We start from the raw sequence: 15,164 nt of genomic DNA on the forward strand, positions 1-15,164 counted from the left end.
TTAAGGAGAGAAGTAGGTAATAATCCAGGAAGATTTTCACATAAAATATAACAAATAAAAGAGTTTTGTTGTATAGAGAGATAGATGAGTGTTATGTAGAAAATTCACTAACAAAGACCAGCTCATTCCCTAATGATGCCAAATAAATGAGATATTACCATAATACTTTAGAGGAAAGCATGCAAAACACCATATACAAACTTTGTGACTCTTACCTGATCTTTATCTGGGTGTGATGTGGCAAAATATTCTTGATCTTCAGAAAGACACTTAGGCTACACCAAATATTGGCTACTTTATCCTTTAAAGAGATTTGTTAGTTTTACATTCTGATATAAGTGAAAGAAATACCAAACTCCACAAAGTACAGTCCATAACTTCTAAATAAACTTGTGAGACGTAAAGCTTTTGTTCACAATTTTATAAGTTGGTTAAACGTTCTAAGTAATGCGTATGTACACACACAGGTAAGCATTTTTCATTTTTTTGCAATGGAACTTTATCTATATCACTACCCAACCCTAATCTAGACATTCCCAAGAAATACTTCATATTTTTCTAAGAACAGCACACTATCCCTAAATAATGAAGTTATTCATCTTTGGAAATGTTTCTAGAATTTTTTTGTTTTCCTAGTGTGTAGAATACATATTATGTGATCCATTTTATCACACATCTGAAATTATCTAATATAACTTCCTAGCTACTAGCAATGACAAGAGTTAATTGCTAATAAATCAAGAAGTTTAAAGGCATTAGCAGTTGTGCTAGGATCACTTTCAAAATTAAATTGGTAACTACAGCTCTCTGTTCGTGAAACCCATCCTCTACACAGCTGCTTGACTCACAGCTGTGTAGGCAAAACATCAAGAAAGTCACTACCACTGACAGCTGTACCACCCTACTTCCCTCCGTAAGATCAAAAAAAAAAAATGCTCTTCAGATTCTGAGAGCAACAAGGGAATGGAGGTGACCTGCAACACCACCAAACATATTAATATCCATTTTTATATTTACCATGCTAAATGCCATCTCTTAAATAGAAGGCAAGGCAAATAACCAGGCAGCTTACAAGGAGAATCAAACTTTTCTTTTTTTTTTTTTTTTAATCCTGCCCCAAGATATTTTTTCCCCATTGCTTTTTCAGAGAGTAGAAGGGAGGGAGGGAGGGATGGAAAGAGGGAGAGAGAAATTGATGTACATCGATTGGTTGCCTCCCGCATGCGCCCCAACCAGGGCTGGGTATCAAACTTGCAACCCAGGTATGAGCCCTTGACCAGGAATCAAACCCACAACCCTTCGATGTGCGGGCCAATGCTCTAACCACTGAACACACTAGCCAGGGCTCAAACTTCTCTTTATGTACTAGGAAGTGTTCAGGTTAGAAAAATATCAAGAAGATAGTTTTCAAAGTGTAAATCACAGCTCTGCTGCAAACTAGCTACATGACCTCAGTTTTCTGATCTGTCAAGTGGGTATAATAGATACCTCAGAACTATTGTAGGGATCAAATAAAATCATGTGAGGTATCTGGCACCTAATAAGTGGTGATAATAATAGTGACTGTTCATAATTATTAGTATCAGCAGCAGCATCTCCATCAGCATACAAGTCGCATATTCTTGTTCCTTCACAAAACCAAATTCTCTTAGTCTCAAAATGCTGGGTCCATCTCCTTACAGATCCAATCTCTATATTAGAAATTTATAAATATATATGCTTTTCTAATTCTTTTTAAAAGAAATGTTTATTCAAAAACAAATTATCTATAAATATGTTGTCTCTGTCTAACTTTATTAAAAGGGCCTTTTGTTTCAGAGAAATGGTTTAATTACTAAATCTAAATCATCAAATTACCCATGTAATTAAAGTTTAACAAGAGTGATTAAGCTAGCATTAAATGAAATGGAAGATTCTCATTAAAAATTACTGTGGGTGAAGGTTGTATTTATATATATCACAAGGAATTATGAGATCTTTCTGAAGCAAACATGATTATTAGTTTAATAGGTAATTTCCTAAGATTAAAAAGAGAAAATAAACCAAAAAAATTCAGAGCTCTTAACTCTGTAGTTGTAACTTCTCATGCTGTCTTCATTCTGGATCCCTTTCATTAGAAATATGTGTAATTGGATTATGGATTGCATGATGGCATAAATATTAGCTATGCATGTAATGTACTAGAAAATGCCAGCTGAGCTAGGGGTTTACACTGAATTAAATAATTGGCAAGGGATGATGGCAAGAAGAGAGCAGCTGAAGTTATTATTCCCTGAGGGTCTTCTACAGGAAATCCCAGCAGCCACAGGGAGGTAACAGAAAGGAGTGAGAGGAGAGTGTACACATGCCTCAAATAATCCACGATCGACTGGGAAGAGCCTCCTTAGAACCTGCAGGGTTTGCTCCTTTTCTGTAACAAACGGCAGCCAGCAGAGAACGAAGGAAGCCACAACAGTACACGCCAGCTTAATGAACAGCACGAACCTGGAACAAAAGCAAAGGCAACCCGTGAGCCAAGAAGTTAATACTTCTGAGAAAATCTGAACCACGCTAAATGTAATAAATGCAAATGTATAGTAATGGTAAATCTATGCCACTGACACAGGTTTAAGATGGGAGTCTACTCAAATCAGGGTTAAGAAATTCAAAACCATTGCGATGTGCCCTTCTCCGCCCTGCAGGTGTGGCTCAGTTGTTTGAGCATTGTCCCATTCACCAAGAGGTTGCAGGTTCCATTCCCAGTCAGGGCACATGCCTGGGTTTCAGGTTCAATCCCCAGGACGGGGAGTACAGGAGGAAGCCAATTGATGTTTCTCTCTCATTGATGTTTCTCTCCCTTCCTCTCTCTGAAATCAATAAAATCTTTTTTTTTTTTAAAGAAAAAAAAGATCTGCACTTCTCTAACAAAAAAACTATCACCATCCTAATTAACATTTAACTTAGATGCCATTCCTATGTAGCCATGAAGACAAATGTCAAATTAGGATTATATTTCTAATAAGTATGTAATCTAACATGCTCTTAAATGGATGAAATCCTACAGCAATGCTCTAACAAACCAACTCACATCACCTGCAGGAAATGTACATTGATCAAAACATTTTTCTAGTTAGGAATATTTAAAGTAAATACAGAACATGACAATCTCTCTTCCGACTCTCCCCATAGTCAACACATTCGTAAGAAATCACCGAAAGGCCAGGTGGAAGACCACCTTCCTCCAGGTAAGCAGGCCACATGCATTCTCGGGAGTACTTTGCAAAATTTTGGTGTTTAGAAGCCACTCACCCTTTTCCTTTGAGGCCTTTTTTAAAACACTTGCCAAGTAGAAAACAAAAAAATGGCAAGGAGTGGTAAAGTTCCATCTGTTTATAATTTATAGCTAAACAAAATGCCAGTGATCCTAGCAGGTCCCAGTGACAAGATACTCCAAGAATACCCCACAGAGCAAAGCCAAGACTCACAGAATTATATCTGTCCCTGTGTCAAGGAAATTATCTCAGTAATTAAAAGAGGTAGATCTTGCATTTTATACAGTGTATTTCTTACACAATTTAAAAATAAGAGCTATGAAAGCTATTTTAAATAGAAATTAAAGGTATTGAATGTATATAAACATTTGAAATTATAAATAATGGCCTCAAATATATAAAATCTAGTGTTAAACACAGCAACTGATTTAACTTTAAAAGAACTCTAAATAGTTAACACATAGCTTTGTTTATGCAAGACTATTTCAATTATTATAAAATAATGCTTCAAAAGTTAAAAAACATAAAATTTACTGATATCACTATACTTCTCTAAAAATATGCATCAGTATAAATATAAGTGCTTAATTATAAACAAATAGCAGTTATATTAAAACAACATCACAATTAAATTTTCAGTCCAAAATGGTGAGCTAGGCACTCATGTTTACCTCCTCTCCTTCCCTAAACCCCCTTAAGATAGAGAATTTTTTAAAGTATAAACTCACAGCCCTAAAGAAAACAGGAAGTTGGGTTACAGTAGATCAAGATTTCAACACATTTCTAGAAGACAGAAAGAGGACAGAAAAGTGGTAACAAATAAAATAGGATGAAAGAAGCCACAGCCCTAGAGGAAGCTTAGGCAAGCAAGGAGCCAGTCTACCCTGCAAGCCCCTGGAGAACTCTGGAAACACCAAGTAGGTTAGAGGGCTTGAGCAATGTTTTGAAAAGAAAACAAGAGGATTAACTGAAAATCCCTAGATGGAGAAATCAAATCCCACCTCACTCCTGTGCAAAGATTATCTGGCAGCCAAACCATTTACCACCCCAGGCAACAAAAGAAGGAATATTTCTCCAAAGAAATGGAACAAACCATCTGGGACAGCTAGTGGAGAAATTAACACTACAGTACAAAGCCCTCCACACTCTGAAATTTAAGGATCCTACAGTGTACTGGCCAGCTCCCTGCCTACTTAACCTACAGTGGATCAAATAAATACTGGTAAAGAGCTCACATGTAGCTTTTTCTTCTGTCTTACCCTTAAATAAGAATACTCTTGGATCAAATAGACATTGAAGAAAAACCTAAGACCAAAATGAAAAGAGGAAAAACTGACCCTGGAAGAATGGAAATAATTAAGAAAATAGTAAGAAAAAAATAAAGGAGTGAATTGAAATTTAAGATATGTTTAACAAAACAAAGGAAACGTAATAAAAGTGTTAGAGATAATCTTCCAAACCATACAGACAAAGAGATGCTCAAGATGGAGATGAAAGACCTAACATTTAACCAGCTCAAGAAGAAGTGAGAAAATTATCAAAGAAATAATATAAGAGAATTTCCCAGAACTGAAGAACATGAGTCTTCAAAATGAATGACTCATAGTGTCCAAACAATTGTCAATATACATATGCCTAAACAATCACTGTAAAATTTCAGAACCCCAAAAGTAAAAAATAGTAATAACAGCAGCAGCAGTAATGTCAGATAATAATAGCAACAAATACTTATACAATACTTAATATTTCCCAAGTACTGCTTTAAATGCTTTACAAATGTTAATTCACTTCATTCTCGAAAAGTTTACAAAGTAAGGGTTATTCTTATGCCCATTTTACAAATCAGGAAAGTAAAGTACATAGTGGTTAAAAAATGTATCACTATAAACTGACATAATCCCAAAAGCTTCATGTTTGATTCAAATCACAGAGAAGATACCACTACAAATTTGCCAGAATCCTATATAATAAAGAGGTGATATGCAAATTGACTGTCACACCCTCATACAAGATGGCCACGCCCACATGGCCACAAGATGGCCACCCCCATGTGGTCACAAGATGGCCAGCAAGGGGGGGCAGTTGGGGGCGAACAGGCCAGCAGGGGAGGGCAGTTGGGGGTGACCGGGCCGGCAAGGGAGGGCATTAGTGGGGACCAGGCCTGCAGGGGAGGGCAGTTAGGGATGACCAGACCGGCAGGGGAGTGGTTAGGAAGTGATCAGGCTGGCAGGCAGAAGCGGTTAGGGGCAATCAAGCAGGCGAGTGGTTGGGAGCCAGCAGCCCTGGATTGTGAGAGGGATGTCTGACTGCCCCTGAGGGGTCCCAGATTGGAGAGGGTGCAGGCTGGGCTGAGGGAAATCCCTCCCCACCCCCAGTGCATGAATTTCATGCACCGGGCCTCTATTGTGAAAATAAAAAGGAATGACAATTGGTGAAAATAAGTGCCTAAAACTTTGACACAGTGCTAATGGAAGTATTAATTGGTATACCATGCTTAAAAACCAGTTGGGAATATCTAAAATTAAGCATGTGCACATCCTGTAACTTAGTAATTCCACTCATAAAAAATATATTTACATGTGTACAGAGACATTTACAAGAGTAATCATAGCAGCAAATTCATCACAGCCAAAACATGGAGGCAATCCAAATGTTTATCAATAATAGGATTATGTGTATTCTTGCAATGGAATATTATAAAGCAATGTAATTAAACAAATTACAGCTACATACAACTACAAGAATAACTCTCACAAATAAAATGTTGAACCCAAAACACCAAACACAAAGAAATACCTAGTATGTTGTCTCTCATATATGAAGTTCAAAAGGGGGGAGGGGAGAGCAGTATTAGCACGTAGCTACCTCTGGGAAAGGAGGAGGAAGAAGTACTTGGGAGGCATAAAAGTGTAGTTTTGGATACTGGCAGTGTGCAATTTCTTAACACAGATTAGAGTTTGCCAATTCACTAAACTGCACGTTTATAGTAAGTGCACTTTTCTGTATTGGTGTTATTTCTAAGTAAATATAGTTTAAAAATCTTGTAAACAACTTGCTTTTCTTTTCTTTATATCAGTACTAGAGGCCCGGTGCACGAATTCATGCACCAGTGGGGTCCCTCAACCTGGCCTGCAGGATTAGGCCAAAACTGGCTCTCCGACATCCCCTGAGGTGTCCCGGATTGTGAGAGGGTGCAGGCCAGGCCGAGGGACCCCACCGGTGCACAGTGGGGGCTGAGGAGGGACGCGGGAGGTTGGCCAGCCAGGGAGGGCTCCAGGGCATGTCCAGCCCATCTCGCTCAGTTCCAATCGGCTGGACCCCAGCAGCAAGCTAACCTACCAGTTGGAGCATCTGGCCCCTGGTGGTCAGTGCACATCATAGCGAGCAGTTGAGCGGCCTTAGCATATCATTAGCATATTACGCTTTGATTGGTTGAACAGCCAACCGGCCAGACACTTAGCATATTAGGCTTTTATTATATAGAATTTTGTAACTGATAGCCCTGATCAGATTAAAAATATGATCAAAACAACTACAGATATGAATATATTTTGCAAGTCCTTTGACAGAAGAAAATTAATTTTATTACAACTAAAACAGATTGGCATCAGAAGGAAAAACTATTAGTTAAGCACTCATGTTGCTGTGAATTGTGTCTTTTTGTTTTCCTTTGGGACAGTTAGCAACATCTAATACATTAGAAGACAAACTGGAGAGCCATGTACAGATTTTATCAACTTTTCTCTAAAATTTGTTTATTTGAATGTTCCTTATTTTAGGTATCAAAATTACACATAAAATACACATAGCAAATTTTAATTATTCAGTTTCAGTTTTCTGAAGCTTCTGGCTACCACGATTAGAGAAACATCTTGTTTTAAAACTCAAAAAAACTATAAGACTGTTTTCCTTTGTTAGTATCAGGTAACATTTATAAAAGATAGAAGGTATGTTAAGAGAATATAACCACACTTGGCACTCTTTGTCCAACTCTTCAGAAGAGCTAATCAGTTATCAAGCCAAACGGGTGTGAAAAAGCAATTCTACTTTTAACAAATCTTTATTTTACCTTTGAAGTAAAAGCTTTGTGAAGAGATTCTTATATGTCATTGTGAACACCTATATATATAAAAGCCAAACGACCAGAACGACAGAACAACAGGAATGACCAGAATGACCGGTTGCTATGACACGCACTGCGGCGGCCAACCAGCCCGATCGGGGCCTTGATCAGCCATTGCCAACCTCCCACGGCCCCTCCCCCTGGCCAGCCCAGCCCCCGATTGGCACCCCCCACCTGATCGTGGGTGGTGCTGGCTGGCCAACCACCCGTAGCCCCTCCCCCCAGCCAGCCCAACCCCCAATTGGTCTCCCCCCCCCCCACCCCCGATTGAGGGTGGGGCCGTCCGGCCAACCTCCCGCGTCCCCTCCCTCCCACCAGCCTGGCCCCATCAGGGCGGGCTGGCCGGACCCCACCAGTGCATGTTTGTGCACTGGGCCTCTAGTAGTTTATGTAAGTAAATACCCTAGCAAATAAGATATTACTGAATGATAACATTATACACATTGAGCCTAGATTTCCTAATATGCATGCATCTGACTTCATTTCTAAATTAGTAAAGGATACTGAAAATGTCCGTAGTCAATAAGAATAAGGCCTGGATACAGCAGTATGCATAATGCATTAGCAACCTGTAAAGACAGATATTGTGAATTAAGAGAGTAATCTGTTACTTGCATCAAACAGGGTAAAAGTGTAGCTTCACGTAACACAGTAGCAAATGTTTCCCCTCTTACCTTCCAGTTATCAAAAAATTGCATTTTTATAAAACAACTCTTTAAACACTACAGTTTTCATGGAGGTGATACCTCATGGATAGGATGCCTCAGTAAAAAGGAAATCACTAAAAGGTGTTAGTCAGAGAAAGCACGTTAGATACACAGGTCAGAGGAGTTAATCTAATGATTAATCTATATAAAATCACCAAAAAGAGTATTTTGTTGACTGTGATTGTGAGACTACATAGCAACTTTTCAAAATGCCTTTCAGTTTAGTCATCCTCACAAGTTTTTAACATAAAAGCAACTCATAATTCTGAATATCCAATCCTTTTAGAACAAAGAAAAACAAAACTGTACATTAAGTTCTTCAATAGTACAACACAGCCATCAAAAAGCCTATTTTTTTTCTTGCACTACACTAAATACAGTGTCCAGAATAAGGTAAATGATATAAATTCAGATTTACCAGCTAAGCAATAAATTCAACATGCTGCATGACTCAGTAGTACGTAACTTCTAAAATTCAATGCATCTTATTACTACAGTTGGGCTTTAAAATAATTAAGGTAAGCTGATGTTTTCTAAGTGAAAATTAATTGGCAGATATATACTATTCCCTATTAGTATCTATTCCCAAAAGCATGGCTTCCTTAAGCTTCATACTCAATAGTCAAGCTAATAAAATATTTCAGAGATGAAATGTCAGGCTGCTTTAAAACTTACCTGTTTCTTAGTTGACATTTCTTTTAAACAGCAACAGTACAAAACCACTGCAGGTATGTAAATCAGCAAATCAGCAACTAACACTAAAAAAACACACACAAGCAAATTATTTTCATTGTGAGACCATCAGGAGCTACAATGATATATTTATTGCCTCCCTCCCTCCAACCTTGAGTGTGAATTCTATTAACCCAAAGATCCTACTCACTCTGGACAAGTCCTTTACATGTGAGCCCTTTCCATTCCCTTTCCATCTGCCAATTTTTTTTTTTTTAATTCCTCACCTGAGAAGAAACATCAATGGGCTACCTCTCCTACGCCCCAACTGGGACTGAACCCACAACTTAGGTATGTGCCCTGACCAGGAATCGAACCAAGACCTTTTGGTGTATGAGACAACACTCCAATCAACTGAGCCACACTGACCAGGGCCTCTGCCAAATTTCAATTGATACGGTATACACTCTTAATTTTCTCTAAAAAATTCACACATTGAGTCAATTAGGTGTGTCCAAATTAATTCTCTCTTTGCTCTGACTTGAACTTAAAAATTAAGAATACTCAATGCCCTAACCAGTTTGGCTCAGTGGATAGAGTGTCAGCTTGCAGACTGAAGGGTCCCGGGTTTAATTCCCCTCAAGGGCACATGCCTGGGTTTCAGGCTTGATCCCCAGAAGGGGGCATGCAGGAGGCAGCCAATCAATGTCTCCCTCTCATCACTGATGTTTCTATCTCTCTCTCCCTCTCCCTTCCTCTCTGAAATCAATAAAAATATATTTTTTTTAAATTAAGAATACTCAAAACAAGGAAAGACCACTTTTTTTTTTTTAAAACTATCTGTATACTCCCAATTTCCTCTTGTGAAGAATACCTCAAATGTGGCAATCAATGCATAGGAGAATCTTTTTAGAATATTATTTAAAAATGCATTAACTTTAGCCGTAGACGGTTTGGCTCAGTGGATAGAGCGTCGGCCTGCAGACTGAAGGGTCCCCAGTTCGATTCCAGTCAAGGGCACGTACGTTGGTTGCAGGTTCCCCGGCCCTGGTCGGGGTGCATGCAGGAGGCAACCAATCGATGTGTCTCTGTCACATTGATATTTCTCTCTGTCTCTTCCTTTCCCTTCCACTCTCTCTAAAAATCAAAGGAAAAATATCCTCAGGTGAGGATTAATGAAGAAGAAAAATACATAAACCTTTACTAACTCATGCATATAAAGAACTTGAGAGCCCCGGGTGAGAAGGAAACTAAAAAAAGTTTTTATAAAAGCAACTCATAATTCTGAATATCCAATCCTTTTAGAACAAAGAAAAACAAATAGTGTACATTAAGTTCTCCAACAGTACAACACAGCCATCCGAAAAGCCTCTTTTTTTCTTGCACTACACCAAATACAGTGTCCAGAATAAGGTAAATGACAGAAAACTGTCAGTGTTAGATGGGTGTAATCTATTTTCTGCTCCAGATGCCACATTTAAGATGACACTGACAGACTGAAACATATTCCAAGGAGCACAACCAGAGGCCTCAAGACCGTAATCGCATTCAGCAAACGGGTCATCTAAGACATAACTAAAGGATCTGAGGATGTCGCACCTCCTCAGGGAAATGGTGACTTCAAATGTCTTTAGGGTATTAAGTATATAAAGCACCAGTCTTGTTCTATGTCGCCCAAGCATGTCAAACTTAAAGGCTAACACAGGCTAAATAAACAAGGCATGTGGCCCGTGGCCCGTACGTTTGACATGTTTGATGTAGCCCAAGGAAATGGAACCTAAAACACCTAGTGGAAGTTCAATAGAAGAAGGGCATTTTTAATGATTGGGGCTCTCTGAAAACAAAATAGTCTCTAAAGAGAGTGAGTTCCCTGCAGACATAGGTATTGGTTCAGACACTAAACAGTCATGTGGTGAGTATGTAGTTCAGAGCGGACTAAAGCATTGTGGAGAAAGGGGAATGGTGTGGGAAAGGAAAAGGCAGGCAAGACAGCTATCTCTTGGACCTGAGATTCCATGGCTGGATGAACAGTAAAGAGAACTCTACTAAATTTAGACTAATTGAGGAAAAGGTCCAGGCTAGCATCCTATATAATAGAAGCCTAATATGCTAAGGGTCTGGTCGTTTATTTGCCCATTCAACCAATCAAAGCATAATATGCTAATGATATGCTAAGGCCACTCAACCGCTTGCTATGACGTGCACTGACCACCAGGGGGCAGACACTCCAACCAGTAGGTTAGCTTGCTGCTGGGGTCCGGCCGATCGGAACTGAGAAAGATGGGCCAGACACGCCCTGAAGCCCTCCCGCAGTCCCTCTGCAGCTGACCAACCTCCCATGTCCCTCCCCAGCCTTGATCGTGCACCGGTGGGGTTCCTCGGCCTGGCATGCACCCTCTCACCATCCAGGACCCCTCGGGGGACGTCAGAGAGCCAGTTTTGGCCCTATCCCACTCAACGCAGGAGCTGCCCCCTGGTAGTCAGTGAGCTCCCACTAGGGGAGCGCCGCTCAGCGAGAAGCTGGGCTCACGGTTGGCGAGCGCAGCAGCGGTGGCAGGAGCGTCTCCTGCCTCCGCAGCATCGCTAAGGATGTCTGGGGAGCGGGCCAAAGCTGTCAGTTGGACATCCCCCGAGGGCTCCTGGACTGCGAGAGGGCGCAGGCCGGGCTGAGGGACCCTCCCCCCCCCCCCGCCCGCGTGCACGAATTTCATGTACTGGGCCTCTAGTTAAAGTATAAGTTGTGTAAAGCTTTTAGAACATCACACAATAAATGCTCAACAAACATTTGTCGAGTGGATTAATTTAGCAACAATGAACAGCAACACAATGAATGAGATATGACTATAAAGTTTACTTTAAGAAAAAGGCTAAAGGGATTTGGAATTAGGATATTAACGCAACAACCCAAACAACTAAAACTTCAATTTATAGTTATCAGACTTCAAGTAAGCTATTAATCTCATTTACTTGTGCCTCAGTTTCTTCACCTTAAAATAAGTATGATAATAATATTCACCTCATTGGGTATTCAAATTATTAAGTGGGATAATCAATGTAAAGCTCCCAGAATTATTCCTTTCTACTCTTTTCTCTTTTAGTTTATAAATACATTTTGAAATCTACATATATATGCATATGTATAGTTGTACAATTTTAAAAGTAGGAATAATAACAGAAACTTTGAGCATTTCAAAAAATGTTTGAAAGTCAAATTTCACACTCAATAACTATTGTTCTTTTACCTGTTGCACGCATGAAGAGCTTGTGTGCCTGACTCTCATATCCACGTGAGGTATGGAGAGCAATCCAGTCTGGATTTATAACCTTTGCCCTGCAAATCAAAGCATATATACATGCACTTCATTCCCCATCGTTTTTAACAATAAGGACATCTGAGGACATATGAATCTACTTTGAGAAGTGACCACTGCTCTTATAAAGCGATTAAGTCAAGGCTGATGCATGAGTTTTTTTATTTAATCATGTGAAATGGACTTAAGCTAAAAAACAGAGTCTGCCTTGCTCATCTCCCAATGAAACCTTGTAACATGGGTAAGAACCCTACCTTGGCAATTCTTCCAGTGTAAAAACAATGTGAAGTGTGACATTTCACTTATTAAGCACATCTATAATAATAAAAGTGTAACATGCTAATTAGACAGGATAGCCGAATGACCTTCTGGACATCATTCCGGACGTCATTCCAGACGAAGCCGCAGCAGCAGGGGCCAAGGCAGAGGTGGTTAGGGGTGATCAGGCAGGCAGGCGAGTGGTTAGGGGCAATCAGGCAGGGAGGCAGGCAAGCAGTAAGGAGCCAGCAGTCCTGGATTGCGAGAGGGTGCAGGCCAGGCTGAGGGACCCCTCCCTTCCCCCCGCCCCACACAAATTTCGTGCACCGGGCCTCTAGTATTTTAATACTAGAGGCCCGGTGCACGAAATTTGTGTAGCTACAATCTCTCCTCTATTCAACAAAGCTAGATCCTACTGTTTCTACTAAATCTGCTAAGGACATAAATATTTAGTTACATTAAGGAAGAAAAGCTTACACATATGCACATAAAAGACTATGATAAGCTGTAAGAGGTGGATAATCCAATCCCCAATACAGTAAATTGTTATCACTGCTGTTAAAATACCTAAAAAAAAAAAAGAAAAAGAAAAAGCATCATTCAATTAATCAATATTCAGAACATAGATTATATTTAACATCTTATCTCATTTAATTTAACTAAAATGAAAAGATATGTCAGACAAGTTAAAACACTTTTATCTAAACTTTCTTGTCTTTTGCTCTTCTAAAAATTTTTGTGAACTTACAATTAAAAGTTGTTATTGAGTAGCGTGACTAAGTAATTTGTCTAAACCAACACACTCTTGAAAGTGAAAGAGTAAGCTATTCATAATTAAGCAAGAACAATAGATGCAAACCAAGACTGTCCTAGACAACCCAAAACTTAGTATCACTCCCTATTAGTAGACTTAATCGATAACTAACACTTGTATAAAAGAAAATATGTAATAAAAAAAGACAAATTGGTTCTTAGAGTCTAACAAATTAAAGAAACAATATAAAATCACAATCTTAAAAAGTAATCAATGAATATCAAAGAACACATACAGATGTGGTTTATGGGAAGAGAAATACTTCATGAAACAGATAGAAAATTTTGAAAACAAATCAAGATGCAACCAGAGCCTATGTTTTGCAAGATTCTATAAATTAAGGAAGAAAACTAGATCTAACATTCATAAACCAATAGGATCCTTCAATTGGCCAGAATGGGAAGAAACTATACAATTACTATGACTCAAGAAATGAAGATGAAATTTACATAAAACAGGTTTCTGTTATATCCTTTATAATGAGGCAGCTTCTTCTATCCAACTTATTTTCTCAATCATAAGAATTTACAATTATGGAGACCAAACTATATAACTCACAAATAACCATCATTCATAAGCCTGTTTCAAATGGGTGACAATTTCTCAGCATCACAATCTCTTACTTTGGGATTTTAAAAAAAATTTAAGTTAGCATTCATCATGATCCCACGCCTGTTAATGTTCATTCTCTTAATGTCAGTCACATAAAATGTAGGTTTGAAAGGAGTGACCTGGGATAATAAAATGATCAAAGTGTGCTAGACAGCCAAGAGATCCGGGTAGAGTACTACAGTGTGGTACTGTCTGGAGGTGGTTGTCCACTCCAGCAGCAACATCCCCGTGATAATCCTAGATCCTATATCTGGGCTGGGACCTGAAGCTGAAAGGCAGTGAATCTAAGAATTTCCACGTGGGTTGGAGCCCCTGTTGACCACTTAAATCTGGGACACAAGGCCAGCCAACAGTGAGGACCAGAGGCCCTACTTCTCTAAACAGGGTTAACTGAAGACAGGCACAATAACACAATTGTGTTATTTCCAAATTCATGTCACTACAGGGCATATTAACATAAAGTTTTATTATATCTACCTCATAAAGTTGTCAAAGGACTGAGTTAAAGATGTAAAGCTGTTAAGTCACTACCTGACACAAAGTGAGTGCAAAATAGTTCTAATTGATTATTAGCCTCAAAACTATTGGATGGCCCGGCTAATGTGGCTCAGTGGTTGAACATCAACCTATGAACCAGGAGGTCACAGTACGATCCCTGGTCAAAACACATGCCCAGATTTTGGGCTCGATCCTCAGAAAGGGGTGTGCAGGTGGCAGCCAATCAATGATTCTCTCTTATCACTGAATCTCTCTCTTCCTCTCCCTTCCTCTCTGAAATCAATCAATCAATATATTTATTTATTTAAAAAAACTATTAGATGGACAGAGCAATGAAAAACCATCTAGAATTTAAGAGTCACATTTTGACAACCACAGTTTGATTTGGTTTTCAGCTTCTTAGTAGTCAAAAGCTATTTTTCATTTACTTAAACCTTGAGATCCACTGGAGATAGGTAAAAGAGGTACTATAAGCACACAAAGATATATACTAATAGTATATATGATTAACAGTAAAAATGATGAACAGATATACTCTAACTGGTTGGACTGAAAAGATTTCAAAATGGGCCTACAGTAAGCAAGGTAATATATATGACATCAGTATACAGGAAGATGAGGATACAAATTAAAAATAAAATAGTAGCATGATTTTCCTTTTAAATATCTTCAAAGAATCTATTTTAATTGACTATGATAAATAATGTAATCAAGTTAAAATTGCCCATACCATTGTTTGATCGGTAAATTAAAAGTGATTTCTTGCCAGTGTCTCTGAGCTTCATAATCACCAAACATAGGGGGTTTTCCAGCACCTAAGATGAAAAGTAAAAAGAGCAAAACAACAATATACTTTAGTGCATCAGAGATTTTTATTTCCTTAGGAAAAATGTCTAAATTATAGAGGCAGTGTAGGTG

General features: G+C 38.9%; 1 protein-coding gene across 2 annotated transcripts in view; it reads right to left on the minus strand.

The window, feature by feature from the left end:
* The window catches only part of ALG6 (ALG6 alpha-1,3-glucosyltransferase), a 45,343-nt gene that overhangs the window by 15,693 nt on the left and 14,486 nt on the right, over positions 1-15,164 (minus strand). For both annotated transcript variants that reach the window (XM_079777694.1, XM_079777693.1), the window contains 8 exons: positions 14,977-15,061; positions 12,800-12,889; positions 11,996-12,084; positions 8,757-8,839; positions 7,879-7,943; positions 3,289-3,474; positions 2,349-2,484; positions 216-301 (listed from right to left, as the gene is read on the minus strand). In XM_079777694.1, the coding sequence (XP_079633820.1) occupies positions 216-301; positions 2,349-2,484; positions 3,289-3,474; positions 7,879-7,943; positions 8,757-8,839; positions 11,996-12,084; positions 12,800-12,889; positions 14,977-15,061 (820 nt within the window). The remainder of the gene's footprint in view (positions 1-215; positions 302-2,348; positions 2,485-3,288; positions 3,475-7,878; positions 7,944-8,756; positions 8,840-11,995; positions 12,085-12,799; positions 12,890-14,976; positions 15,062-15,164) is intronic.

The sequence above is a fragment of the Cnephaeus nilssonii genome (genome assembly GCF_951640355.1).
Source record: "Cnephaeus nilssonii genome assembly, chromosome: 7".
Lineage (NCBI taxonomy): Eukaryota > Metazoa > Chordata > Mammalia > Chiroptera > Vespertilionidae > Cnephaeus > Cnephaeus nilssonii.